The 24,438-nt window shown below is 49.5% G+C and overlaps 9 protein-coding genes across 9 annotated transcripts; 5 read left to right on the top strand and 4 right to left on the bottom strand.

Annotated features, from left to right (window-relative positions):
- Positions 1 to 168: 168 nt before the first annotated feature.
- Positions 169 to 1,679, top strand: K444DRAFT_369820 (uncharacterized protein). The gene is made up of 3 exons (XM_024872262.1): positions 169 to 652; positions 706 to 755; positions 809 to 1,679. The coding sequence occupies exons 1-3, from the start codon at positions 292 to 294 to the stop codon at positions 1,352 to 1,354; spliced, it is 957 nt and encodes a 318-aa protein (XP_024738323.1). The 5' UTR covers positions 169 to 291; the 3' UTR covers positions 1,355 to 1,679.
- A 193-nt stretch (positions 1,680 to 1,872) lies between these two features.
- Positions 1,873 to 3,407, top strand: K444DRAFT_611670 (uncharacterized protein). Its single transcript, XM_024879991.1, has 2 exons — positions 1,873 to 1,912; positions 1,959 to 3,407. The coding sequence occupies exon 2, from the start codon at positions 2,125 to 2,127 to the stop codon at positions 3,391 to 3,393; it is 1,269 nt and encodes a 422-aa protein (XP_024738322.1). The 5' UTR covers positions 1,873 to 1,912; positions 1,959 to 2,124; the 3' UTR covers positions 3,394 to 3,407.
- Positions 3,408 to 3,483: 76 nt separating this feature from the next.
- K444DRAFT_662492 (uncharacterized protein) lies at positions 3,484 to 5,323 on the bottom strand. The gene is made up of 2 exons (XM_024886714.1): positions 4,823 to 5,323; positions 3,484 to 4,761 (listed from the first exon to the last, which is right to left on the bottom strand). Exons 1-2 carry the CDS (start codon positions 4,853 to 4,855, stop codon positions 3,964 to 3,966), a joined length of 831 nt encoding a protein of 276 aa, XP_024738321.1. The 5' UTR covers positions 4,856 to 5,323; the 3' UTR covers positions 3,484 to 3,963.
- A 148-nt stretch (positions 5,324 to 5,471) lies between these two features.
- K444DRAFT_611668 (uncharacterized protein) lies at positions 5,472 to 7,835 on the bottom strand. The gene is made up of 3 exons (XM_024879990.1): positions 7,246 to 7,835; positions 6,804 to 7,005; positions 5,472 to 6,736 (listed from the first exon to the last, which is right to left on the bottom strand). Exons 1-3 carry the CDS (start codon positions 7,473 to 7,475, stop codon positions 5,669 to 5,671), a joined length of 1,500 nt encoding a protein of 499 aa, XP_024738320.1. The 5' UTR covers positions 7,476 to 7,835; the 3' UTR covers positions 5,472 to 5,668.
- A 181-nt stretch (positions 7,836 to 8,016) lies between these two features.
- K444DRAFT_611667 (uncharacterized protein) lies at positions 8,017 to 8,706 on the top strand. The gene has a single exon (XM_024879989.1). It carries the CDS (start codon positions 8,192 to 8,194, stop codon positions 8,465 to 8,467), a length of 276 nt encoding a protein of 91 aa, XP_024738319.1. The 5' UTR covers positions 8,017 to 8,191; the 3' UTR covers positions 8,468 to 8,706.
- On the top strand, positions 8,202 to 9,147 carry K444DRAFT_369836 (uncharacterized protein). The gene has a single exon (XM_024872263.1). The coding sequence runs from the start codon at positions 8,485 to 8,487 to the stop codon at positions 9,070 to 9,072; it is 588 nt and encodes a 195-aa protein (XP_024738318.1). The 5' UTR covers positions 8,202 to 8,484; the 3' UTR covers positions 9,073 to 9,147.
- Positions 9,148 to 13,213: 4,066 nt separating this feature from the next.
- Positions 13,214 to 15,908, top strand: K444DRAFT_369754 (uncharacterized protein). The gene is made up of 6 exons (XM_024872261.1): positions 13,214 to 13,308; positions 13,608 to 14,057; positions 14,106 to 14,300; positions 14,348 to 14,528; positions 14,579 to 15,257; positions 15,311 to 15,908. The coding sequence occupies exons 2-6, from the start codon at positions 13,620 to 13,622 to the stop codon at positions 15,801 to 15,803; spliced, it is 1,986 nt and encodes a 661-aa protein (XP_024738317.1). The 5' UTR covers positions 13,214 to 13,308; positions 13,608 to 13,619; the 3' UTR covers positions 15,804 to 15,908.
- An 819-nt stretch (positions 15,909 to 16,727) lies between these two features.
- K444DRAFT_526494 (uncharacterized protein) lies at positions 16,728 to 17,670 on the bottom strand (the record flags this gene model as incomplete). The annotated part of the gene is made up of 3 exons (XM_024874544.1): positions 16,728 to 17,001; positions 17,063 to 17,359; positions 17,417 to 17,670. The coding sequence occupies 3 exons, from the start codon at positions 17,668 to 17,670 to the stop codon at positions 16,728 to 16,730; spliced, it is 825 nt and encodes a 274-aa protein (XP_024738316.1).
- A 1,521-nt stretch (positions 17,671 to 19,191) lies between these two features.
- Positions 19,192 to 23,898, bottom strand: K444DRAFT_559430 (uncharacterized protein). The gene is made up of 10 exons (XM_024876867.1): positions 23,272 to 23,898; positions 22,964 to 23,181; positions 22,777 to 22,834; positions 22,384 to 22,723; positions 21,665 to 22,333; positions 21,233 to 21,590; positions 21,007 to 21,181; positions 20,875 to 20,955; positions 19,701 to 20,813; positions 19,192 to 19,653 (listed from the first exon to the last, which is right to left on the bottom strand). The coding sequence occupies exons 1-10, from the start codon at positions 23,824 to 23,826 to the stop codon at positions 19,507 to 19,509; spliced, it is 3,714 nt and encodes a 1,237-aa protein (XP_024738315.1). The 5' UTR covers positions 23,827 to 23,898; the 3' UTR covers positions 19,192 to 19,506.
- Between the last annotated feature and the right edge of the window lie 540 nt (positions 23,899 to 24,438).

Raw genomic sequence — 24,438 nt, 5'->3', positions numbered from 1 at the left:
CAAAGCCTACGGCTAGTGCTGACTTCCCACGGAGCCAAGAGCATATTTGGAGTCTAGTGGCACAGATTCTCGCTACTTCGATTGGCTGGATCTGATAGCGAAGACTTGGGCTCGATATCGAGGCTTTTTGTATGTGCTGTGCCACTTACTACCACTGGGGGGAAATTCCACATCCGGGTTGTCATTGGGAATCTTAAATAGTCTGGAGCGCAGCTGGACCAACAGTCTTCTGTTTTTGAAATTCCTTCTTCGAGTCTGCGTTGTGATCTGAGGTGCTGTACAACTTTAACGATGCAGGTTCTTCGGATTCAATGCGCATTTGTGCTTCTTTTTGCAGCGCTATGCTGTCTGGTTACTGCCATGGATGGATTGATTGATGACGAAGAACAGTATGGAATAATAATGGCGAGGATGCCTTTACTGTACCAAGAGTGGGCTTTGACAAAGAGGGATGTCTGCGCTGATGCCATTCCCGGGACGAAGACCTCGATATGTACGCCAGGAAATACACTCTGCTGCACACCCAACAACACAAATTCCGCCTTTCCGCAATGCCAAACAATTCTGGGTTCAGGATACTGCTGTTTATCTGCAAACGGTTGCTACATCGATACTCCGTCCGATTGTGCCGCATCCAATTCAGTTCCTTGCAGTAAGTGAAGCATTGCGGTCTGTGAATGCAATTGACCGCTAACATCATCATAGCAATGCTCGCGGCTGGCACGACCGACGCGTGTTGTCCGCCTTTCACAACAGTAATGTTTCTTGAATATATTGCAGATGAAGGAGTACTCACATCTCAAAATAGTGCCCCGCCAATTTCAATCAATCCTCCACAGTTCGATGCAACCTCGCCCAAAATGTTGGATCCTCATCCACGTCCTCGACGAGATCCTCAACAACGTCCTCGAGCACGAAATCATCTTTCTCTTCTGCTACCAGGTCCAAGACCACCTCTCAAGCTTCCGGCACCCTCAGTCCCGTCAGCGCAACAAGCAACGCTGCTTCAGCCACCGGGACCATCACAGCCTCAAGCAGTGGTCTCTCACCCGGCGCAGACGCCGGCATAGGTGTCGGCGTAGCGATCGTCGTTCTCGCCATCGCAGCACTGGCATTCTTGGCATACCGGCGGGGAAAGAAGAAGGGAGCAGCAGCCAGAGCAGCAGAAGCACAAGCTGCGCCTGGCACGCAGATGTCACCAGTAGTGGGACAACAGCAGTACTATGATCCGGCGAAATATAGCGATGCGCCACCGTTCCAGCAAGGGTTTCAACAGCATGAACTCCCAAGTCAGACGACGCATGGCCGTCCTGCTGAGTTGGGTGTCGACCATGAACAGCATGAGTTGCCGTGATAGAGCGGTGGGAGTGGAGGTTGTATATAATACTCAATAAATCGCTCGCCATTTTGAGATACCATTTGTTGCGTTGGAATCGGCCGGATTTGAATGGGAAAGGGTTATTAGAGTTTGGACGATCGATGCCAGATGGGAGGATTACATTCAAGAATTTCCGCCTCAGATTCAGATACACTGTTACTTTTCTAGGGCAGGATTTTGATTTTTGCCAAGCAAAGAAAACATGGAGTTGGTTTACAGATGAGGAAGGGTTAAAGGCGTTCGGTTGCGCCGCTAAATTGCATTTGTTGTACCTCTGGTACATTTTCCCAGCACCGTGGGATCGGATTGTAGGGGTGGCATGGGCTATTATGCCTTAGGAACAAGCTTTCAAACTTGCTTTGCCTTTCTCTGTGCTTGTGGTGGAGCATTGCGATTTGTCGAGTTTTGCCAAGACGTTGACTTACTTGAAGAGCCTCGACTCCAGACCAGCAACAAGCAACGTCGATTATGCACATCTCAGGGGAACTCGAAATGTTCTTTCAAGACTTGCCGAGGGCGACGCTGTGGAATCGGGTCAGTCTGCACAACAGCCGTCTCTCCACCCTTTCTGATTGGGCAGCCCTAAACCATGGCTCAACGTCAGGCGATCTCCTCGCAGACCTCGTATGTTAGCTCCCACCTCTCTCTCTATATCACCCCAGCTTCACTGTCCAAAGTTACTATTTACTTCTAAAGGTCCAAAAAAAAATAAGACATCTAAGCCCACTCACCCATCATTGCTCAAAATGAAGATCCTCCTCACAGACGCAAGCGGCTTGACCTCCCGTCAAGTCTCCACGATCCTCTCCCAAAAGCACCACCAGGTCCACGTCCTCTCCCCACCCAGCTTCCTCCTCCTCGCAACCCTCACCTCCCACACCACAAAATCGCACCCCGTCCCCGCCTTCTCCGCCTCTCCTTACACATGGTTAGACGCCACTCTCCAGGTCCTCAGAGACGAGAAATTTGACGTCCTGCTCTGCACCCAAGAACAAGTGTCCATCATCTCTGCTTCCTCTCCTCTTCTCGCCTCTACCGGAGTCAAATTCGCAGTCCCGGAATTCGAAAGCCTTAGGAGAGTGATGGATAAAGTATCCGCTTGTCAGGCATTATCTGATGCCGGGCTCCCGCAACCGGAAAGTGTGGTGTTGAATTCGAGTTTAGAGACGTTGAGCCAGTGCGAGGCTTTACTTCCAGTGTATGTGAAGACACCGATTGGGACGGCGAGCACGGGTGTTCGTCGTGCGGCAAATTTGGATGAGCTGGCGTCGATTATTGCAGATTTCGTTGCGAAGGGGTGTTTTGATGATGGAGGGGAGCTAGTGGTGCAGAAGGAGATGCAGGGCAGTTTGTTGATGGTTTCGGGTGTTTTTGAGCATGGCAGACTGAGGGCTTGGCATGCTTGTGTGAGGGTCAGAGAAGGGGTCGGAGGGGGCGCGAGTAAGAAGGTGAGTTTGCCGTTAAAGGCTGTGGGGGAGCACTTGCAGGGCTTTGGGTGGTTGTTAAGTTGGCATGGGGCGTTGAGTATGGATGCGATTTTGGAGGGAGGGAGAGCCTGGTATGTGGATGTTAATCCGAGGATTGTAGAGCCCGTGAATGGCCTTCTTGCTGGTGTTGATCTGGTGGAGGAGCTGTTGCAGGTCAGTCTAGGGGATAAGGTGGAGGAGGAAAGGCCGCCTAAGCATGGTATTGAGGGCGTGGAGACCCATCAGCTGGTGCTGGCGATGATGAAGGCGGCGGAGGAGGGGAGGGTACAGTTGTTGATGGAGGGGTTTAAAGCGCTTATGGGGTTTCACGAGTATGCTGGGAGTAGGGAGGAACTCACACCATTGGACAGTGATGTTGTGTGGGGGTTTCTGAGTCTTGCAGGACTGTTTCTGGGACTCCTTTTGGGAGGGGCCTGGGCGGTGGAAAAATTGAGGGGAGATACCATCAGAAACTACAATTTAAGTGCAAAGGGGTGGAAGGAGATCTTAGAGAAGGTAGACTCGGGGAAGGAGGAAAATAATCCATAATGTTATCGATCCCGTCCTCTCTCCTCTCTCGCTTACGGATCCCCACTCTCGTATGGTGCTTGAAAATTGTCAAGCGATATTAAGAGATACCACAGGAGAAATTAAACGACACCAATATCCCAGGTAGCTGCCCCTTCTAAGTAGAGGTCCTGCAGAATATTCAGTCACGACGTTGTCTGACACGGAGCTGGAAATCTGAAATCAAGGCGCAAAGCCTAGCAACTTGATTGACCCAAGAACGTAAAGTGCTGGAAGTGGCACTGTGCCATGGGGCAGCAGGAAGTAAGCTACAAACAAGCACTACAGACTCCTTAGCTGGAATTTATCCATCGAATCGTCCCAAGGTATCTATATCAGCATTCCCGGCATCCTCACGCAGCGGTCTTCAGCCGAAAGTGTCTCCCCAAGCCATTGCAAGGCATCCACCCAGAAGAGCAGCCCAGTCATTGCCACACAACACTCTCCAGTCGAAAGAATCTCCCCTAGTCATCCAGGACCATCCATAAGAGTAGTCCACGCACATTAAACTCTGCTTTCCCCTTCCCTGGAACTGTGTATCGCGAACCTCTTTCATCTGCTCCTTCCCGTTCTCCAGGAGCGCGTTGTTTCGGGGCTCGAGCTAACTCCACTCATCTGGGCTTCGACAGTGTTCTTAGCTGCCTTCTTCTTCTTGCTTCCACCCTTCTTCGGCCAGAAACCACTAGGGCGAGGACTACCCATCTGAGCTGCAGTAGTCGAAGTATCCAAGTCAGATGAATCCCCATTCAAGCCGCTGTCATCCTCCATCGTCAAATCATCGCCCATTGTCCCACCGTATCCAAGAGTCTTCTCAATATCCCGAACTTCGCGGAAGATACCAACACTATAGCCCATGGGCGCCCAAATCGTTACAATATTCTCGTTGGAGGAATCGTCGTGCTTCTGCAACGCGTTTGAAATCGTCATTTCGTCATGCTCAGCCTGTCCAGCCGAGGCCATTGCTAATTCATTGTTGTCAAAGATGAATGAGGAATTGTTGGGCGTTTCGTTTGTTGACGAGAACTCGAAGAGGGAATGGTCGTAGGACATTCTGAAGCCACTTCCCGAGGTTGATAGAGGGGGTTGAACCAACTGGTCAAGGAGCTTGGGTCCTTTCTCAATTGGATGTTGGAAGAGAGGACCTGGGAAGGTATTCTCTGACACCATTTCAATGCCTCTGCCACTCTCGGACTCCGATGCCATGGAATCCATTCCAAGAACGAACTTCTGCGGGGACTCCACTCGACTATGCTCCTTTCCTTCCCATCGTCTCGTATCGGTGTCATACTGAGCCCTCGGCTGCTTATCGTTTGGTCCGTATGGAAAGGCGTGTGCTCGATCGAGTCGCGACTGTTTACAAAGGTCAGCTGAACTTATTTCTACATCGTCGGGAATAAGTGGCAGGACTTACTTGCTGGGCTCTACGCTGACTACGAGAAGCCATGGTACCTTAACCACCTTTCTCAAATAGAGGCTTTGGGCTTGATGCTCGTCCACAAGGGTAAAGTATTCAAAATAACAGCGCTGGCGTTGACGCTGTTCCAAAGATGAAGAACCTAGCCCCCGAAGCCATTACCGACTTTTTTGAACCACTCAACATCGCCTTTCTAAATTTCCTAAATTTGTAAATGTGAATGACACTCATTGACGTTCCACATTTCTGCCACGCTTCACTCACGTGCCTCCCTCGTCCATCCCGCGATATCAACACATGGTGTGGGGTGAGAAAGAGAAATAGTGAAGGCACTTCCATTTTCTTCTGAAGTTAGAGAAATCGTTCCTTGTACCAAGAAATGTGGAGCATTCGGATGGAGTAAGATCAACGTTGAGACATTTTATGAACTAGCTTCTATTAGAGATCTTTGAGCCAACTTGGCAGTCGTTAGCTTACTTGGCTGAGGGAGGGGGCTGCACTTGGGAGCGTAAAGTATTAATTGCACAAGTCACATTCACATGAAACATTAATCACGGCGAAGGATACGGCTAGTTCGCAGACAACAAGGAGACTTTTATTAGGTATTAGCGGAGGGGTTGCCCTAGTGGCAGATTGCAGAAGGACAGTCTGGGTATAGGGGTATCAATACGCAGCAGAAATGCAGCGCGACCAACGACAACGACAACAGTAATGCAAAAAAATGAGAGTGGTATCAATCAATCAACAATCTTGGGGTATTTCAAGGAGATCCGTTTTCCCGACGACAATGAACTCGTTCCTCCATCACTGAAAACCATGCGATTCGAAAGGTGAGTTGCGAATTTATGCAGAGGCGGCAACCGGGGCAGGGGTCTGCTGGACAACTGGGACAGGCTCAGAGACAACGGGCTCTTCAGCAGCTGGAGCTGGGGTGGCATCAGCGGGAGCGGCGGTCTCTTCCTTGGCGGCTTCGGCTGGCTTCTCGGCCTTCGGAGCCCTGGGAGAGGTCTTGCCCTTGACAGTATCGCGGAGCTTGGCGAACGGGGACTTTGGCTTCTCGACCTCCTCGTCGCTGGTGGCTGGCTTCTCCTTCTTGCTCAACCATGGGAGGGACTGCTTGCGGGTCTTAGGAGCCGGGGTCTCAGTGGCAACCTTGGTCTCCCCGTTGGTGGTGGGAGCGGCCTCGGTCTCGGCGACGACGGGTGTCTCGCTGGTCTCGACTGGGGGAATGACGGGAGCAGTCTCGCTCACTGGCTCAGCATCCTTGGGAGGAACGACTGGGGCCTCAGTGGAGGCCTTCTTCTCCTTGCCGAACGAAGACTTGAGGCTTCCAAAGATGCTGTTGCGCTTTGAAGGAGCTGGCTTGGTCTCGGTCGGAGCAGCGACAGGCTCGGTTGCTGGGGCGGCTTCAGTGGTCTCTGGAGCAGCAACGACAGGCTCAGCAACAACGGGCTCAACTGGAGCAGCAGGCTCCTCAGTGGTTGGTGCAACTGGGGTGTCTTCCTTGGCAACCTCAGGCTTCTCTTCCTTCTTTCCAAGCCCGAAGCTACCAAAGATGGAGTTGCGCTTGCGGGATGCGCTTCGGCTCTTGCGAGCCTCCTTCTTTTCTTCCTTCTTCTCTTCCTTGTTCTCCTCCTTGGCCTCGGCCTTCTCCTCCTTGACGTCAACGCTCTTCTTTGGTACGGCAGCAGCGGCAACGACTGGCTTCGTCAACTCGCTGTGGCTCTTCTTGTATTCCTCGGTCTCGGGGACGGTTTTTGCAAGTTCCTTGGCCTCCTCGATCTTTGTTTTCAAAGCGACGAGCCAGCTGTCACGCTCAGAGAGGGTGGTTGCTTGGAAAGTGTGCTTGTGTCCGCCAAGGCTGAATGAGAAATCGACAGTGCCATCTGGGGTGAGATCGGAAACTTCGGACTGGAGAAGGGGAAAAGTCAGCGCATGATCTAGTAAGATTACTCATGTTCAGCGGGAATAAACATACCAGGTTGATGATGCCAGCTGGAGTGGCCTTCTCAGTGGGCTTCTTGCTAAAGTACAAGAGACCCTTTCCGGTATGTGATGACCAGGCAGCGTTCTTGTTGGCAACTTCTTGCTGCTTCTCGCCGCGAAGATAGCTTGCAAGAGACTTGTGCTCAACAGGCTCAGTTCCGAACCAGAAAAACTTCTTCTGGAAGATGAAGCTCCTGCAGCATAAAATTAGCCCACGGTCATCAACAAAATGGTGTCATATTGCGCGGAGATTGTGCGTTAATGAGTTGGTAGCGAGCAGCGACGTAACAACTGCCGTGGAGCCGTGTAAATAAACAACCAAGGGCAACGAGCTCCAGGTTGACGAATAACTGGAACTCGAAGCGGGAACCGAGCAAATAAAGCTTGTTGCTGCGTAGAGTGGAGATTGAAGCAGGCAAACAAAAAAAACTTACTTGAGCAGGCCAGGTCCCTTGTAGCCAAGAGTACCGTCCTCCGCAGGCGGCTTTGCCTCCTCCTTAGCTGGGGCAGCAGGAGCTTCCTCCGTCGTTGCTGGCTCAGTGGCTGCAGGTACTTCAGTTGCGGCCTCTGTGGTCTCAACGGGAGCAGCCTCAGCAGCTGGAGCTTCGACAGGAGCTTCAGGAGCAGCAACAGGCTCCTCAACAGGCTTTGCGACTTCAGACATGTTGATGGTAGGTCAAAGGGGACTGTTTGGATGAACAAAGGTGTTTGCTGATGGGATGGAGATGGAGATGGAAGAGTGGAAAAGTCCTGTGATTTTCAAGAGATGGGATGGGATGGAGGAAAAAGCTGGATGGCGGCCGGCGGGAGTTTTTATTGCTTCGTAGCAAGGGCGCCGCGCTAGGCGAAATGAAAGAAATGAGCAAGCACGATCAGCGAGAGGCTGGAAGACAAGCGACGGCAGGCCAGACAGACAGGCTAGTGCCAGGCGAGGAAATGCCAGAGCAGAAAGGCTGCGCTCGCTACGCTGATTGCCGCGCAAATGGAATCTTAACTCTACTAGTTCAAGGACGGCCAGTCTGGCTGCGGTCCCCAGCAAACACAATCAAAGCCTCACAGCTTCACACTTTCACACTTCCTCCAGCCGCGATGACGGTGATCTGCTGATATAAGATGGGTCCTGCATGAACAACACGAGTCTGCTCTCCCCTTGGGTGTGCATCCACCGTTGGCGAAAGTATCTCGAGTCGTCCCCTCGAGGTGCCCACCACCAACACGCCATCGAAGGTTGCAAGATCGTCACGACTGATCATGCGAGCACTTTGTTTGAAATGCAGCAACGCCTTGTTCCGCAAGGCAGACCCGGCGCCTCATTGGCCTGCACCGCCAGCCAAGGGATGATTCCTCCCACCCTCTCGAAGCACCCCTCCATGGCGCTGCATGATGGCCATAGGCAAACGTTCACATGCCCCAGGACCTCACACTAAACGGTACAACACGACCCCCGTCCTCGCCCCCGAGATGAGAGCAACGACTAACGGGCCTGACTGTCAGACTTTCCTACGCCGATGGAATCTTGCTGACCCAACAACCGCGGCCGAGCCAGGAATTCGAGCTCCCGAACGCCAAAAGAAGAGCCTGCGAAATTTGACGCCACCAAACAAGATAAGGGCCGTGTGGCCCGAGCAGTGCAGCTCTTTGTCCGCCCCCCTCTGACACCCGTGACTTGGACGATGTCTTCAAAAATACCTGGGTACGGCAATCTGGTTTACGAAGCACCAATTGTCCATACGAGACGGTCTGGCGGCGGCGATTCGGGGATACGCCACAAGGAGGAGGGGAGGGACGCTGGAAGTTTCAATGGCACGAGTCCATTACTCCGTAATTCAGGACCACACGGCTCTTGGCAGGCTGGCAAGCTGCTGCACGCATTAATAATAGAAAGGGTATTCGCGGTCCTCTGCGGAAGACGGGGCGTTTCGTTTCAAGAAGAGCAAGTGCTGCGAACCTCTGGCCGCCCTTTGGCCACCATGCAGCCATCCAGCCTGCTTCTGCAGGTTGCGGAGCTGCTGTTGGACGGCTCTCCTGGGAGCGGACTCGCGAAGGCGTTGCTGGGTCGTCTCACTGGCGCCTCTATTTCAGACCTCAATTTCCCTGCATCAGCGAACAACCCCGTGCACCCCCTACAAGGGCCCACAACGGCCCACAGGTGCCCACAGGTGCGTCCAAGACTCCAAGTCCCGGCAGAAGCAGACGTTAGTGCTCGAGCAGGCATAGCGGCTGCTAGTCATCCAATCTTGCAGCGCTACTTTCTCCGCTAACTTCGCCCGAAGCAACCCTGAATCGACGTCCACGACTCCACGCTCCTCCAGTTATCTCAGAGATAAGTTTTTCATAAATCTGCGGACCACCGCTCCACTCGATTTCAACGAGACATCTGCCTCCTCTGCTCCGACCCTCCAAGAAGCGTGTTCAAGCAGCTTTCCAGGATTCGACGCATCTCGACCTGCACTCAAAAGCAATTGTTTCAACCTCCAACCTCCCGGCCAGCCCTTCGGCTCTCGCTTCAGCACTCTCGAACGCCGCACCGTTTATCGCGGGGTCTGCATTTCGATTGTCTGGCAGATCTACCAGGGTCATGTCATAATGCATCTCAAGCCAGTTATTCGAGTCCATTCGCTGCAGGGCGGTCAACGGCCAGCATGAGCATACGCTCTGGTCTCGACTGCCGACACGACATGCCTGGGGAGATGGCGACAGCGTATCAGGAGACGGGAAAATATTAAGGGACATACGGAGGTTCGTAAGGCCGCTGACCGACAGATAAGGCGACTAGGTCTAATTGGAGATCAAATCATCAGGTTCTCAGCAGATTTGGATGAAAAGAGGAGAAGAGGTCAACATGACTCGCTTTTCACTGAGTTTTGCCTCTTTTTCGGTTATTGCAGGCTTGCTGTTCTATTTCTCTTCTCATCACAACTGTCCTTGGTTATTTCTAAACACTCTCCCCGTTTCGTGAAAAGAATTACTTCCAAGTATCGGTTGAAATTCGGGATGGAACGTCCCATCAAACAGAGGTTTTCAATGAGTTGTCTCGACATCAAAGCGCTTGGAGTCCAAACTCTAGATGGATAGGGGGGTCGACTTCAGCGCGTGATTTCAACCCCTCACCGCTAGATTCCGACTGCGTCCCGAATTTGGTGGGTAGATTGATCGGAACGATGGACCGACGCTGTGACGAGAGAGACGAGCTGGCCAGTGAGAAGCCTCCCGTCCGGGCGGTTGAAGAAATCATGCTTTTTTTGTCTGGGCTGCGGAGAAGACAATTTCCTTACCCACTCTTGATGAGACATGGGTAAAACCATCAATTCGAGTTTTGTCATCATGTTATTGCGAATAGAGGGAACTTCTTGATTGGGAACTTGAAAGCGTAACTTGCTCTCAGCGGGCACATTCATTGAGAAATATCATTTTCGCGCGCACGTGATTCGCCCCCCTCTTTCTCGTTTAGGATGCTCCTTACCTCCTGATGAATCGCGTTTTCTCCACCGCAACTGGCTGTGATCGACACCAACTTTCGTACCAAAATTCGAGCTCCATGTTGAACCTCGACTCACCCTGACGTTCAGCAATTCATCTACACACCCGTCTGCGTTCCAGTGGGAGCTCCGTCAAGGACGGAAGTCGCACGGTAAGGGTGTCTGTAAGCGGAAAGAATCTTCAGGGATACAATTTCTTCAAGTCCAAGATTTTGGATTTGGCGTACATGTTCTACCCTCGCTCTTTTCTCCGTCCATATCGCAATCCATCACTTGACAATCCACTCAAACAATTTTCTCATCATTACACTCCTTACATTCCAAGCACATTCACATACACTTCAACATATTTCATCATTAAGTTCACACCGCTCGTTATTCGCTTCGCCCTACATCATCCCACACATTCATCTCTCAAAGATCCACGGAAGTATCATCTCAAGTGCTCCTTTGATTCCACCCAAGAAGATCACCTCTAGATCCAACCGGTCTTTCGTTGCTTCTCCGAACCTCAACAACATTCGGCCTCTTCTGATTTCATATTAGCGGCGGGAAGTTTGAGCACTCAACGAACATTGATTCAGATTCAGCTGTGCGCGGCTGCCTTCCTTCGACGTCCACACTCCGACTCTTCCATCTGCTCTTCATCCGTAACCAAAACTTTCAACAATCTCGATTTAGAAACCGACACTCGAAATTCGACAGCATCAGACTCTGCCCAAGGCTTGGATAGTCGATGCGTGCCCATTTCGATTCTAGATCAAAATAAACTAGGGCTCGCAACCCCGAATCCTTCATTTCCGAGTCCACCTTTCCTGCCTATATCTTACTCTTCCTCCATTTCTCGATAGCAACCTCACCATCCAAAAACCACATCACATTTTGATGTCGCCTTCACCGAGCGTGTAGCTAACACCTGGAGCACAACATCAATCTCGATATTCGTTCATCTCGCTACCACCATTTATCCCATCGAGGATCAAGTTCGACTATTCGAGAGGACTATCCCGAGATTTGATATCTCCTCTTTCAAGCTTCTAGGTTCATACCACTGCATCTCCTAACAATTACACCTCTTCGACGAACTCCTTCGTCCTTCCGTAAAATAATTCTCTCTTCAACCACTATTCCTCGTCGATTTCATTCTTCCACCACGCCAACATTTTACCTCGACATCTACTTCTTACCTCGACATCTACTTCTTACCTCGACATCTACTTCTTCAACAAACCCTTTTCTTCACAAAGTAATCGCTCATACAACTCAACCCTATCCAAGCCCTGCCGTCTCGCATCCGTGCCACCTCCACCGAATACTCAGCGCACTCAAGTTGAACTAACATTCAATATCTCCCAAACCTATCAAGTCCGTTGGAATTCTCAGTGATATTCTTTCACTCACCTTGGGTACGTGTATGCAATTTCTTTACTCCCCATTTCCTCTGCATTAGCGATTCTAGATCCTAGATCTGCTCTTCTCAGGTCGTAATTTGCAGCTGCAGAAAGAACGCCAGCCAGTGTTGTGCATTTCACAAAGAATTGTTAGTGTACTTGCAAAATGGGCTTCCTAAATCAGCCAACCGCAAGGTTCACTGTGTTCGAACATTGTTCACTTTCGTAGTCGGACATCGTTCACTCTCGTATTCGGGCATCGTTCACTTTCTCAATTGGACATCGTTCACTTTCGCTTTCTGCTCAATTTGGGATACCATTCGTTTGCCCCTTATCCTTTACGTTTGCAGCCGCCTCAGTTTAGAGGAGTGCTCGCTTCCTATCTTTTCCTCTTGTACCAGCCCAATGCCTTAATCTGGAGTAGTGCTCGCCTCCCCTTATCTTTCTCTTTCATACTCGCCTCAATGCTTATATCTAGGTTATGCTCGCTTTCCCCTTATTATTTTCCTTCACACCCGCCTCAAAGTCCTAATCTGCGGTTGTGCTCGCTTCCCCCTCAACTTTCTCTCGCACCGCCTTGACTCCTTAATTAGTAAGAGTTCTCGCTTCCCCTTTAATTTTTCCTTTGCACCTGCTTCAATGTCTCAACCTGTGGTTATTCTCGCTTCCTCTTATTTTTTCCTTCAAACATTATTCGTGCTTAGCAGAAGACTTTGGTTATTTCTCTTTTATTCTAATGGCATCGGCTTGTATTTCAGAACCGCCCACTCGCTCTTTACTATTGGAGATTCTCACAATTATGAGTGACACGGCTGTCCGCTTCCAACTCTTTCATTTCGCATGCATTTCTAGTGCTTGCATAAGAATCAAAGGCATTGGGATTGCATCCGAGCCTTGACAAAGTCAACTCAAGTAATGATATCTTGCTATCAACTGCCCATAGAAAAATCTTCTTGTGGATCTCAAACATTCATTACATATATCTGTCCCTATTAAAGGGGTTTGTCCCCTTGCTTCTAGTAGCATATGCCTCTTTGGAACTCAGGATCCGTTAGGTTAATGGCTTATGTGAGCACATGCCGATTATTTTGTCCAGTTCCTTACTTGGCTTAGTTATTCGTTGCTGTAACCGTTAGTCCGCCCACATCGTTCATGTGGATTCTTCGGATTGTATTAAATTGCTGGGTTGCACTGCCAGAACCTGGTTACAGAAGACAGGCACTAGCTCTCCATAACCTTCCGTCTCAGATGCTTCTTCTAGCAATACAATATAGCATTTATCCTTATTTTACCTCGCGCTACCTATTAGCCTCTTCCTTTTACTTCTATTTTCAAGATAGCTTAGCCGTTTACGACTTTGATAATTTCAGAACCCTCTTCCTTCCCCTTCCCCTTTCAAGATATCTCAATCGTTCACTGCTCTGATATTTTCAGGTCACATAGCAGGATACTAACTTTTTCAAAGTCCTAATCCAACAATTCATCCTGGCCACCATTGGCATTACAATAGGAACGGCTTCGTCTACAAGCTGTTCCTTCTTTAATAAAAGCACCTCTCCTAATCATCTATCTCCTCGTCAACAATCTCTTTATCAATCAACTCTTCGTCACTTCCACATCAAACAAGGTATGTTTAAGTCTCATAATCAGACCTTTGACCCCCCCTTCACATCATTAAGCATTTTTCAAACAAGACTCCTCATAAATTTGCCACAACCCTTGCATCGCTCACCTTTCCTGCTATTCTCAAACATCTACCCACTTGCATAATATTTTTCTTTACATTACCTTCTCTGTTGTTTATCAATACCCTCAATAACATTATTTAATTTCCATCAGCGCACCTCCTTCAGTATTTCTCCGCAACCTGAACTCCATAACCTATCTACGTTTTGTTCCGGCCAACGTAAATTGACTTATATTCAGATCATTTGCACAATGGCTTGCGATCCGACAACAAAGAAAGCTAAGAAGCGTGCAAGAGAACACGCAGCTGCGGCAGCAAAAGTTTTCAAAAACCATGACCCGTTGTGTGGGAAGACTTGGGCTGTCACCGAAGAAGAAAAGCAAGCTGCAATTGATCGGGGATTGGCCTGGGGCAACGAAAATGGGGCCATCAGAGTTGCGCATGCTCCAGATTCCCAAGCTAATCCAGCGGTCTTGGAGGGAGGTTGGGGAATAGGTGGAGTGGTAATTTCCAAGACCGAGCCAACTGGATGGCCGGACGGTATCAGCACAAAATACGAGGAGGGGAAAATTCCAGAGTGGATTGACACTACCCCGCCTAAGACTGAGGCAGAACTGCTCAAGGAGAGAGTCGACAAGGCTTTGGTTGGCTGGCCATGGAAAGGCACTCCATCAAAGTTGGCCTCCACGGTAAGAACCAGTAGTTCTTGTTCTCAGCCTGAGACTAACATTTCCTAGGCACCTTACACATTCAACGAAAATGTCCAGTTCACACTGCCAAAAGCAACTCAAAGCTCCTTTTTGTTTGTCAAGCTATTCAGTAACGATGTTGTTTTGGAGAAGGTTTGCCATCTGCTTTTCCAACATCATGACGCTGCCTGGAAGTTCTCTGCGACCTGCAAGGAAGCATGGAGAATCATGAGATGGAATATAGTAAGTTGTCTTTCGGGACTTTCATAACCACTCCGCTGACTGCGTAGGATACGTGGGACATGACTGAAGGTTACTTTCATAATTGTGAAAGGCCGAGAACTGGTGAGGCCGCACCCAAAGATCCATTCGACCAAGGATCGGTCGCCCCAATTGTTATGGTTACTCCAGTCAGACGCGAGACCGGCCCGGCAACATATGTTGTGCAAATGCAAAATCTTCATAAGTTGTGTAAGTGCCCCAAGTCTTGAGATTTATGAGGCACGCTGATTGGTCAACAGGTGTATCCATCAACAATTTTGCCGATTACTTCCAGAATCTCCAACTCCATCGAGTCCCTTTCCTAACCACAGACCTTCTCAGTCTCCTGATTCCTAAGATGAGGAATTTGAAGATCCTGGGGATCTACAAATGCCAGTTGGTCCATGTTGGGGAGACTATGAAGCTTCTCGATATTATCAAGACCGATAGACCCCTAGAGCGGGAGAACCAAGTATCGTTGGACTTTTACCCCAACTTCCACCTAGGTCCAGTCGAGGAACCGGGCAACCCATACTCCGTTGGAGCTTATGGTGTGACCTGGGACAATTGGAACTTTGACACGACTCGGGCCGTCTGGTGCCTAATAATTCAGATTATTCCCAAGGCCCGAAGCCAAGGCATTGATTTCGAAAGCAAGCACAGCATGTTTCGGCAATGGATGGAGCATGGCCCTTGCCACGAAATTGAAGAGACAATCGCTGCATTCATGACTCCCCTAGCACACGACAAAGATAAATCAAACGAGAAGGCCATGAATATTGAGACGCTCAAGAAGGTTGCTGCTATGGTCAACTACCACCGAACAGGTGGGAAAATTGAAAAGCTGAAGCAAGTCAATCGACTAGGAGGAGGTTCCTTGGGAAAGGTCAAGCAAAAGCTGGATAAACCAGGAGAGGCCGAGATAGATCCAGCTCTCTGGTAAGTGTCGGGGTCTTTCAGCTATTCTATTAACATTGCTGATGTTCTTTCAGGGCTATCACATCTCATAAGTGTACCACCTGTAAAGAGAGTCTTATGGGAATCTTCTTCTCATACACTCACATCATGGAACGCCAGACAGGTCTGAGCCCACACATTTCCTGCGCCGGCTGTCTACTCAATGGTGTCCTTCGCATGGAAGCCGACCACTACAAGCAAGAAAAGAGAGATATCATGCGGTCTTGGCTTGTCGGTCCTGATGGGTTGAACAAAGATGATCTTGGCAAGGCGCTTGCAGACTACCACAATCGACAAATCGTACTTCAAGCCAAGCAGCTTGCTGATCAGCACATGACGGATTCGACAACTGGCTCTGACCCATATGACAAAGAATTCAATGAGCGGCAAAAGCCTATCACTATGAAGGAGCGAAGTGGAAGGACAACCGCACTTCAAAGGTCTCCAGAAATTTATAATCAGGCACCCGGTACAGGCTATGATTACATCAGAGTTGAAAGATACGATGGGCATGGCCTTGGCCACTGAGCTGGTGAAGAAGGACCGGGTTGAGTTTGCTTTATGAAACTGCCTTCTAAGCTCTCAATTCCTAAACCTCAATCCTTACCTCCTCTACAACATCCAGATCTCCCGCTACAGCCCCACTTCTTCCACTCCTGCTTGATACACATATCAACTTCTCTCGATCTCCGACACTGCCATTCCTCATAATATCCCCATATTGCGTTGATTTCTTTATGCTTTTTGCAAAGACTCTTCACACACACCACACCTCAACACCATGGCGCACATGTCAACATCTCGACTATCTCATGAATACTTTGATTCTTTCCAATTCCCTGTGTGCCACCTCATTACGTCACAAACATAGCCTAGAGTTCCTGATGAAGATCCCTTATTTTACATGGCACATCTCAGCACATACCAGCACATACCAGCACATACCAGCACATACCAGCACATACCAGCACATACCAGCACATACCAGCACTTAATGAATAATTTCCCCAAATATCATTGCGATGGCTTTCACAGATGGCTCTTGGTCATCACGCAGAATAGACAAATAAACTCGCGTTGACTCTCCCAAGAATTTCCAAGGCACCTTTCTGTGACACACTCGTGGCTTCAAACTCCGCCAAGTACCTCTCAGACTTCGCAAATTCACAAAAAGAATGGAAACACACCTCACAGCTTGAAATCTCATCAACTGATGCACCAGGATGTTTTCATATGAAGGAGATCACTAACCCCTTCTTATACACAAAAAAGAGAAGAGACCCAAACCCAAGACTAGCTAGGATAGGAAATTAAGACACGGTATTTATCATCAAAGCATCCATCATACATTCCATTTCACTCCTCCCAAAACCGTGGACTCCTCTTCTTCCACCTCCCCTCAAATATCTATGTCAACAATCCACCCTCATCTTCAATCCTTGTTCGTATCACTCAGCGCCATCGGCTCTTTCCCTCCTCCCCAGCCCTCAACGGTAACTGCCTATCCAGCGTATTGAACGCTAACGTCCTTGGGGTATACGGTTGTGCAGGAGTGGCGTTTGTTGTTGGCAGAACACGCTTCATCTCCCATTCACGGTCTGAGTTGTCGGAGAGCGGGGAGTGCTTGGTTTGCATGTCATCGATTCCGATTTTTGACGCTGCGCGCTGGGAGGCGGTGGGGATTAGAGACCAGATTCCGAGGAGGAGGTTGAAGAAGAATATTGTTCTGTGGAGTGTTAGATTTGCATTTTGGGAGGGGGGAACCGGGGTAAGGGGGGAAAACGTACAACATAACCACAGCCACGGCGAATGATCCCTTTGCTTGCAGGCAATACCCATAATTCCCAGACGGCCTTGCATACGAACAGCTCTTCGTGAGATACCATGCTATGTTCGAGGGATGCTTTGGATCAGAGTGATCGGGTCCCATTTGGCCGTACACGGAGACTGCCCACAAGACGACGATTGGCAGGTTGGCGAGCGTGCTGAGGATTGGATACCAGATGTGGAGGATGAACATCGCGGATTTTACGAGCAGTACGAACATGGAGAGCACGGAGACCGCGACGTTGAAGTCTGTTAATCTGGTTTGAGTGTTAGTGTGAGTTTCTTGAGCTGATTGAGAAGACGGAGGGTCATACGATTGTGACCATACGAAGGGGATCTTCGGTATAGGACGGTAGTTTGCGTAGGCGTATAGGACTTGTAAAGGACTCGAATTGAAGCCGTTGTCGCTCCCTATCCCCCACAGCTTCGTGCGGTATAGATTAGGAGATGCTATGCCGAAGAGAGCCAATGCCGGCACCGTTCCTGCGAGCTCAATCACCATCAAGGCGATGAGCACCTTTGGCCACTTCCATCTCCGCTGCAAATGGGGTAATCCGAGCCTGGCCATCGTGTCTGTCGAGGTCCTCGGTCAACCGAGGGGACGTGACGGGACGGACGAGAAGGCTTGCGAAGGGAAGAGAGGTCGAATGTCGCTCGCTCTGCTGCTGCTGTCGTCGAAGTCGACGTCGAGCTGGTCGTTGAAGCTTCACATTGAAGAGGTCGGAAGAGGCTTCGTTGAGGGCCGCCGCCTGGTATTATGGAGGGCCGCATCTCGACAGGCCAGCGCAGTGCGGGCAGCCCGCAAACCGCCAATGGCAGCGCCGTGGTGGGAGTGAGCACACATGCAGCGCTTATGTGCAGGTTGATTTGCCCCTGCCCGGCCAATCACAGCGGTCCGTAGCCTCCGGAAGATTGGGCATCTTCAGCCTAGGGCCGAAAGGGGCTCCCTAACCGAGAATTTTGGCCTCCCCCTCTCCACCCCTCACTGGCCATCACATTTTGCTGCATCAGAAATGTACCGGCCGTCGTATCACCATCTCACTCAGCGCCTGCTCCAACTTCTTACGTCGTTAATGTCGGGGCAAAGTCACGTTTTTGATATTGCCCGTTTCCAGATCCGGGGTGCCTCCTTTCCAATGGCGCCAACGATGGCGATACGATCGCTCCCGGTTCTATGGAAATCCATGGCCGAGGACGCCCTATCAAATGCCGAGAGTCGTATGTTCTCGTGCTACGTCGATTAGTGATAAGGGTTTTGGAAAGTGTCAGCTTCGGTTGTTCGAACTGGTTCCCGGCGCTGACTGCATAAATAGAGACGAGATATGTGGAATCTCGGGGGCGGTATTTTTGTCGAATCGCTGCGAGATGATGTCTTAATCTGCAGGATCCGAGTCTCACTTCCAAGCCACAAAGATTCATGCTCCAAGTCCCTCAAGTATTGATCATCCAAGGCACGGATTGAAACCGAAGCATTTTTTGTGGTAGTTTATGAAACAATATATAAAGACCTTCGGAGGAGGGATGTGGGTTGCGTGAGTTTCAAGCTACAATATCTCATCCTTGGTGCAAGACGAGACTGCGGAAGCTCAAAAATCCCAAGTCTTTATACTTGTGGATTGTAGGGACTAATGTGCTTAAAGAGGATCTCACCTTAAGGCGAATGTTGAGATCAAGAATTTTGATACATTCGTCCAATATCCTAAAATCATTCTAATATTTAAAGAGACGACTGCCGTACAGTATATCAAGTTCCATCTGAAACCAAGATGGAAAGAGATTTACTCTCATCTCTACTTGGATGATTGGCTGCATGTCGCAATCAATGTATCAGAGATTTAGGTACACTGAGACCTGAACATTCATTTCGAGTGACTCGAGAGGGGCCGAGATGACTGGGGAAGTTCTTCAATTCAACCCACCTCTGCAAAAAAAAATTGGAATGCATCACAAGCGATGCCCTCAGCTCGAAGGACCTACACTCTCTTCTGTCCCAAGTAGAAGATGTGCTGCTATTTGTGCGCTGTGTTGATCTCGTCATGTAGGATCTTCAGTCCAATGAAAAGCAATGGTCTGTCAGATCAACACCATGAGTGATGTTCGGCAGTGCAGTGACTGGGTAATGGTTTAATACATACATATTAATAATGGCTGGCACTCGCTCTACCCAACTGGCTAGATTCTGTGCGCCTAATATGGATGCATCAGTGGTATATCCTAAACTTACGTCTTAATTTGATGTGTTTCGTAAATGCAGCAAAAAGCCAAGGCATAACAGCCCTTCCGTTAACCTAACGCCGTCTGCCTCTCCTGTGTCTTGTGTCCAACGCCACATTTCTATATATGCACCCAAACTAAACCCGAAAATGCAAATGTAGTATAACTAATTCATTGATTCATCATCGGACTATAATGTGTTTGAAGAGCCCAGCTGGGGCTCTGTCTTATCTGTCGTTTTAGTTGTAGGAGCTTTTGTTGAGTTGCTTCTTGTTACGAGTTCGTCGATTTTGGGGACTAATTCGGGCATGCGGAATGGTTTTGAGACGATGTCATCCTGGGGTTGTCAGCATTGGTATAGAGAAATTAAACAGAAGGGCTTACCATTCCAGCAGATATTGCAGTCTCGATTTGCTCTAATCTTGCGTTTGCAGTGACGGCAATAATTGGGACATGCCTGACTATTGTACCATCCGCTTCGAAGTCTCTGATTGTTCGCGCGCAGGTGAGTCCATCCATGACCGGCATCTCGAGATCCATCAGGATAACTGCAAGTTCGACGCCAGTTTTCTCCTGGCCTGACCAAAAGGTGGAAGTCTTCAAGAAGTCTAGCGCCTCGCCGCCGTGGTTTGCAAGCTCAGTCATGAAACCCAGGTTTCGCAGCTGCTTTTGCAAGACTCGCTGGTTGACAAGGTTGTCCTCGACTATCAAAACCTTCAACTTGCTGTGATCGAGCTTGGAGCTTGGTGGCGGAGATGGTGAAGAGGCCGAGGTAACAATGGGGGTCTTCTTATGACCAGTGGTGTTCGAACGGATAACCGGTTTCCCAGACGAGTTCTTCCTACTTTCCAACGTCACAGCAGAGTTCGACGAATTTCTTCTCAAAGAGTTGATAGTCGTCGCAATCGGTGTATCGGCAGTAATACCATCGACCTTCCTTGCCTTCACGTAAAATGCGAATGTACTGCCAACGCCACGTTCGCTCGAAACGCCAATCTCCCCTCCTTGAAGCTCAGTAAGCTCTCGAGAGATGAAAAGGCCAAGACCTGAGCCTCCATATTGCACATGTGTTCGAGGCGAGGCTTGGCTGAATCTCTGGAAGAGGAGGCTCTTCTCCTTTTCATCCAACCCCCGCCCAGTATCCTGAACCGCAAAATGCAGGTAGAGCTCTTCGCCATCGCCCCATTCAGGATCCTCGGTAAAGAGGTCCTTACGTTTAGAACGACTAGGAAAGTACGCCACATCAGAGTCATTGGCGCTAGGACGCTCTTTACTTGCACCAACACTGACAAGGATAGCGCGCTTGTCTTGGCCTTGAGTGAACTTTATAGCGTTTGTCGTCAAGTTGATGAGGACTTGAAGAAGTCGCGTAGGATCCAACTTGACCCAGTCTATGCTTAGATCGAGGTAGGTTTTTTTCATCCTAAATTCCATGGCAATGTCATTAGTAACCAGTTCGCCTTCGAACATTTTAAGAGCTCTTTGGACAACAGCAACCTTCTCGCTGGTTAGCAGGCACTCGATGGGGTGTTTTTTTTCTGGCTTTAGTTTAACTCACCGGCTGCACAGCAACAGGGGTAACCATTAGAAGTGCCGAGTCTAGCTTAGACAATGTGAGGATATCATCCACGATGCGTTTCTATTTCAGAAATCGATTAGAATAGTTCACAGTGTGAAAATTAACGGGTACCTGATGTTGAGCACAGAGAGAAATCGTCTGAGCGGCGTCAATACTGCCCTCCAGGATGTCAGACAGCCTCTGGCCGGACTTGGCTTGTTCCTCTAGTGAACGAAACTCAGAGAGGGAGCTGGTGATCTCATCACTGCATTGCAATATTGCCGAGAGTGGGTTCCTCATTTCATGACTAGTAAAGTTAGACAACCAGAAAGTATACAAAAAGTTGGGGGACACTGACGAAGTCATGTCAATGAAGTTCTCCTGTTGTCGCTTCAGCTCGATTGCTCCCTCCATTCGACGTTTCTGGAAGTCCTCGGCCCATTTCTGTTGGCTAATGTTGGTGATACTGCCGAAAACACTCTTCAGTTGCCCTTCGCTATCTCTCTCAGGGTAAGCGCTCATTAGAACCCATGTGTCGCCTTGACTGCCGTTACGATCTTGCCAGGGCATTTTAAATCGGAACTCGTGTGTGACAGCAGCCTTTTTATTGACCAGAGTCTTCCAAATGGTTTTCACGCTTTCTCTATCCTCATCTTTAATGCTGTCCATCCAACTTTGTACACTATTTTCAGTTCTTGGGTGTCTCGAAATCTCCCCTACAAGTCTTTAGCATTGCCCCATTGCAATTGTGAAATGCTCGATGCAGCAGTAGTTGCGGAGAGAGACTTACACCAGGTGTCGTTGCTATAAGTTATTTTACCCGTGGAGTCCGCAATGAACATACCGACAGGGGCGAATTCGGCCATTCGTGTGAACTTAGTTTCACTCTCTACAGCTTCTTGTGTACGTAAGTCAAGTTGTTTCGATAACTCTTGACGATCCAAAGCAGCGAGACGGGCAGCTCTTTGCCCTCGTCTGATTTCGTCCTCAAACAAAACCACAGATGCCATGGAAGTAGCAAGCTGTCGGCTTAGCAACTGTATGAACAGACTGTAGTCGTCATCGTAGGGTCGCCGAGGGTTGATCCCCATGACCAGAAAGCCCAGAATATTGTCGCCAGTCGTGGGATGAATGGAGCAAACTACTGCGGACCTGCAGGGGTCGCCCCAGCCTCGCCATTCCAAGCCTTCTATTAAGTCGGATGATAGGGTGTTGTCTTCGGTCGTCAAGAGGATAGGCTTATCAGTCTTCATTGACTCTCGCAGATAGGGCGCAAACCCTTCATCGCTCGTCTTCAGATCCAGAGGGCTGACCGCCGCCTTATGACCTTGCGGAACTCCTAGAGTGCCTTCGAGAACTAATTGAGGGGCCTGGGAGAGTGACCCTGAGTGCATCGAACTCATATCGCTATCTGTTTCTTCGCTCACCGAATAAAGGAAGACGAATGGCACATCGTACTCTTCTTCAAGTTAGTTTCCAGCTTAATATGATGACGCCGAAGTATCTTACCGTTGTACTCCAAACCCTTAATCACTTGACCCCAAAATCCCTTCACTTCTCGAGCAGCGGCTGTCTTCTCACCAACTTCTCTTAAAGTGAGCATCCTTCGCTCGGCTATTTTGCGACGAGTTTTCTCAAATGCCGGATTGTATAGTCCTGACACTGAGCCATTGTCGCCCACAAGGGGGATTATCGACCATGAGAAGTACGACTCTTCCAAAAATCCGTTCCGTCTCAGGAACAAGCAGTCGTCATCTTTCATCGTAGATTGGCCCGACTCTCTGGCGCTTGAAAAGACCCCTTCAATTTCAGGCCATATTTCAGGCCACGCTGTTTTGTAACTTTGGCCCTAAATGGAGAATTAGCTGAATATAAGATCGATATCGTATCAGGGTTTAATACCATTAAATGCGGATGTTTCTGTCCAGCCAATAGAATATAGCTCTCATTGTAAATGGCACTTTGGTAAGTCAGTTTGTTCTCCTGTACTACGTCTTAGGGATGAAGACAAGTCCACCTCGTTGGGCTGTGTCGGCAATACACGAGGTCAAACAAACGAAACATGGCATGATTCTGGAAGTCCACTTACGTGTACTCTTCACCCCAATGCATTGCGGCAGGATGAGGGCTTCCCATTATCAAATTGCACATTGCTCTCAAATCAAAACCCCAGTTTTCCATAGGACCAAGAGGCGTAGCAGCCCAGTCAACATTTTTGGCAAACTGAATATGCCTGGGTAGAGCCGCCGACATTGGAAGTCGTGTCCAGTCAAAGGAGGAGCTTTCCGGGTATCTCGTTTGCATCATCTCAGTGGCTAACACCGTGCTTTGAGCAGCTATCATTGTTTGCTTCGGAGCACTGCCCTCCTCATCCTCTTCAACTAATGGGCTGGATACAATCTGCAGTGGGGAGGAGCCGGCTGTAGATATCAGTGGAGGAACAGCGTCTCCAAAATAGTCGGATGGTTCGAATGGCTCCGCCAGAGGAGAACGAAACAGAGTCTGTAAGGTAGGACCTCGGGTCCGCTCACTAAAATTTGATGAGGCGCTCAAGGCTCCATTCGAGCTTCCTGATGCAACTGTAGGAAGGCTGGTGCCGCTGGCACTTATTAGGCGAAGTCTTCTTCGCACGGTCGAACAGGACCAGGTAACGCCTCTGTAGGAAAATGATGGTAGGCAAATATCCAACGACTTGCCATTCTTGACAAAGCTTAGAGCCCATGCTTTGAACTCTGGAAAGTCATTCGTAACAGCAATGCCAGGACTATCCAGATCAGCCTTCCCAGTGACCATCTCCAGTATCGATTCATAGGCGCGGAGTGCTGCATTCGCAAAAGTAATCTGCAAAGGGCCAGGGCTGAAGTTCGCAGGATTGGCTACGTCGATAATAAATGTTGGCCGCTCATCCTGTTCTAGGAGTTCAATAATGCCAACGCTACCCAATATTTGCATCCCAGCCGACGGCCTTGCCTTCGGATCCGGACTTCTTGGTATGCTATATCTTTCAATGGATGTCCAACTCCCAGGTGTACTTGTTGAACGTGGCGGAGACGCCGTGCTAATGCTGCCCCTCGCAAGCTTCAAAGTCGTAACGCCTCCAGGTTCATCTCGCGCCCTGTTCAGCATTGTTGCAGCAGCTTCGGAAGAGAAAGTTGGCGGCAGAATTGGACGTTGTCTCGGACTGTGAGAGAAGAATAAGGGTGAAGGCGGGGAGGTCAGCTTCTGACTAGGGAAAATGTTATGAAAAGTCTCGGCGTCGAGTGTATATTGCGGGCTCAGTTTTGGACGGCGTCTTTTCGATGCCGGCTCTGTCCCTTTATCCTCAACAACTCTTGGGTGCTTCGAGGCATGCGTCGTTGCGAGTTGACTTGAGGGTAGGTCTGGCTTTCGAAAGCTGTTTCTTGTGCTTTGTAATTGGCCTCGTAGCGCTTCATCGGTTGAGATATTCTCTGCAGTGACTTCCAACGACGTGCGGGAAAGTGAGTCTCCCCCTCTGCCACCGATTGTATCAGGATTAGCCTTTCTTCTGAGATGTGCAGTCACTATCGCCTCCTCCTCTGATTT

The sequence above is a fragment of the Hyaloscypha bicolor genome (assembly GCF_002865645.1).
Source record: "Hyaloscypha bicolor E unplaced genomic scaffold K444scaffold_56, whole genome shotgun sequence".
NCBI lineage: Eukaryota > Fungi > Ascomycota > Leotiomycetes > Helotiales > Hyaloscyphaceae > Hyaloscypha > Hyaloscypha bicolor.
The sequence above is the reverse complement of the archived record's forward strand: the minus strand, read 5'-3'. Positions and strand labels throughout refer to the sequence as shown.

What these genes read in the sequence shown, in the direction of transcription:
- K444DRAFT_369820 (XM_024872262.1), top strand. Translation starts at nt 292, where the DNA reads ATGCAGGTTCTTCGGATTCAATGCGCATTTGTGCTTCTTTTTGCAGCG. An exon ending in ATCCAATTCAGTTCCTTGCA is followed by an intron (nt 653 to 705) that starts GTAAGTGAAGCA and finishes ACATCATCATAG; the next exon opens with CAATGCTCGCGGCTGGCACG. An exon ending in GTTGTCCGCCTTTCACAACA is followed by an intron (nt 756 to 808) that starts GTAATGTTTCTT and finishes ATCTCAAAATAG; the next exon opens with TGCCCCGCCAATTTCAATCA.
- K444DRAFT_611670 (XM_024879991.1), top strand. Translation starts at nt 2,125, where the DNA reads ATGAAGATCCTCCTCACAGACGCAAGCGGCTTGACCTCCCGTCAAGTC.
- K444DRAFT_662492 (XM_024886714.1), bottom strand. Translation starts at nt 4,855, where the DNA reads ATGGCTTCTCGTAGTCAGCGTAGAGCCCAGCAA. An exon ending in GTCAGCGTAGAGCCCAGCAA is followed by an intron (nt 4,762 to 4,822) that starts GTAAGTCCTGCC and finishes CTTTGTAAACAG; the next exon opens with TCGCGACTCGATCGAGCACA.
- K444DRAFT_611668 (XM_024879990.1), bottom strand. Translation starts at nt 7,475, where the DNA reads ATGTCTGAAGTCGCAAAGCCTGTTGAGGAGCCTGTTGCTGCTCCTGAA. An exon ending in AAGGGACCTGGCCTGCTCAA is followed by an intron (nt 7,006 to 7,245) that starts GTAAGTTTTTTT and finishes TTTATGCTGCAG; the next exon opens with GAGCTTCATCTTCCAGAAGA. An exon ending in CAGCTGGCATCATCAACCTG is followed by an intron (nt 6,737 to 6,803) that starts GTATGTTTATTC and finishes CCCCTTCTCCAG; the next exon opens with TCCGAAGTTTCCGATCTCAC.
- K444DRAFT_611667 (XM_024879989.1), top strand. Translation starts at nt 8,192, where the DNA reads ATGATGGCCATAGGCAAACGTTCACATGCCCCAGGACCTCACACTAAA.
- K444DRAFT_369836 (XM_024872263.1), top strand. Translation starts at nt 8,485, where the DNA reads ATGTCTTCAAAAATACCTGGGTACGGCAATCTGGTTTACGAAGCACCA.
- K444DRAFT_369754 (XM_024872261.1), top strand. Translation starts at nt 13,620, where the DNA reads ATGGCTTGCGATCCGACAACAAAGAAAGCTAAGAAGCGTGCAAGAGAA. An exon ending in CATCAAAGTTGGCCTCCACG is followed by an intron (nt 14,058 to 14,105) that starts GTAAGAACCAGT and finishes AACATTTCCTAG; the next exon opens with GCACCTTACACATTCAACGA. An exon ending in GCAAAATCTTCATAAGTTGT is followed by an intron (nt 14,529 to 14,578) that starts GTAAGTGCCCCA and finishes ATTGGTCAACAG; the next exon opens with GTGTATCCATCAACAATTTT.
- K444DRAFT_559430 (XM_024876867.1), bottom strand. Translation starts at nt 23,826, where the DNA reads ATGCAAATATTGGGTAGCGTTGGCATTATTGAACTCCTAGAACAGGAT. An exon ending in AACTTCATTGACATGACTTC is followed by an intron (nt 21,182 to 21,232) that starts GTCAGTGTCCCC and finishes TAACTTTACTAG; the next exon opens with TCATGAAATGAGGAACCCAC. An exon ending in CCCCTGTTGCTGTGCAGCCG is followed by an intron (nt 20,814 to 20,874) that starts GTGAGTTAAACT and finishes ACCAGCGAGAAG; the next exon opens with GTTGCTGTTGTCCAAAGAGC.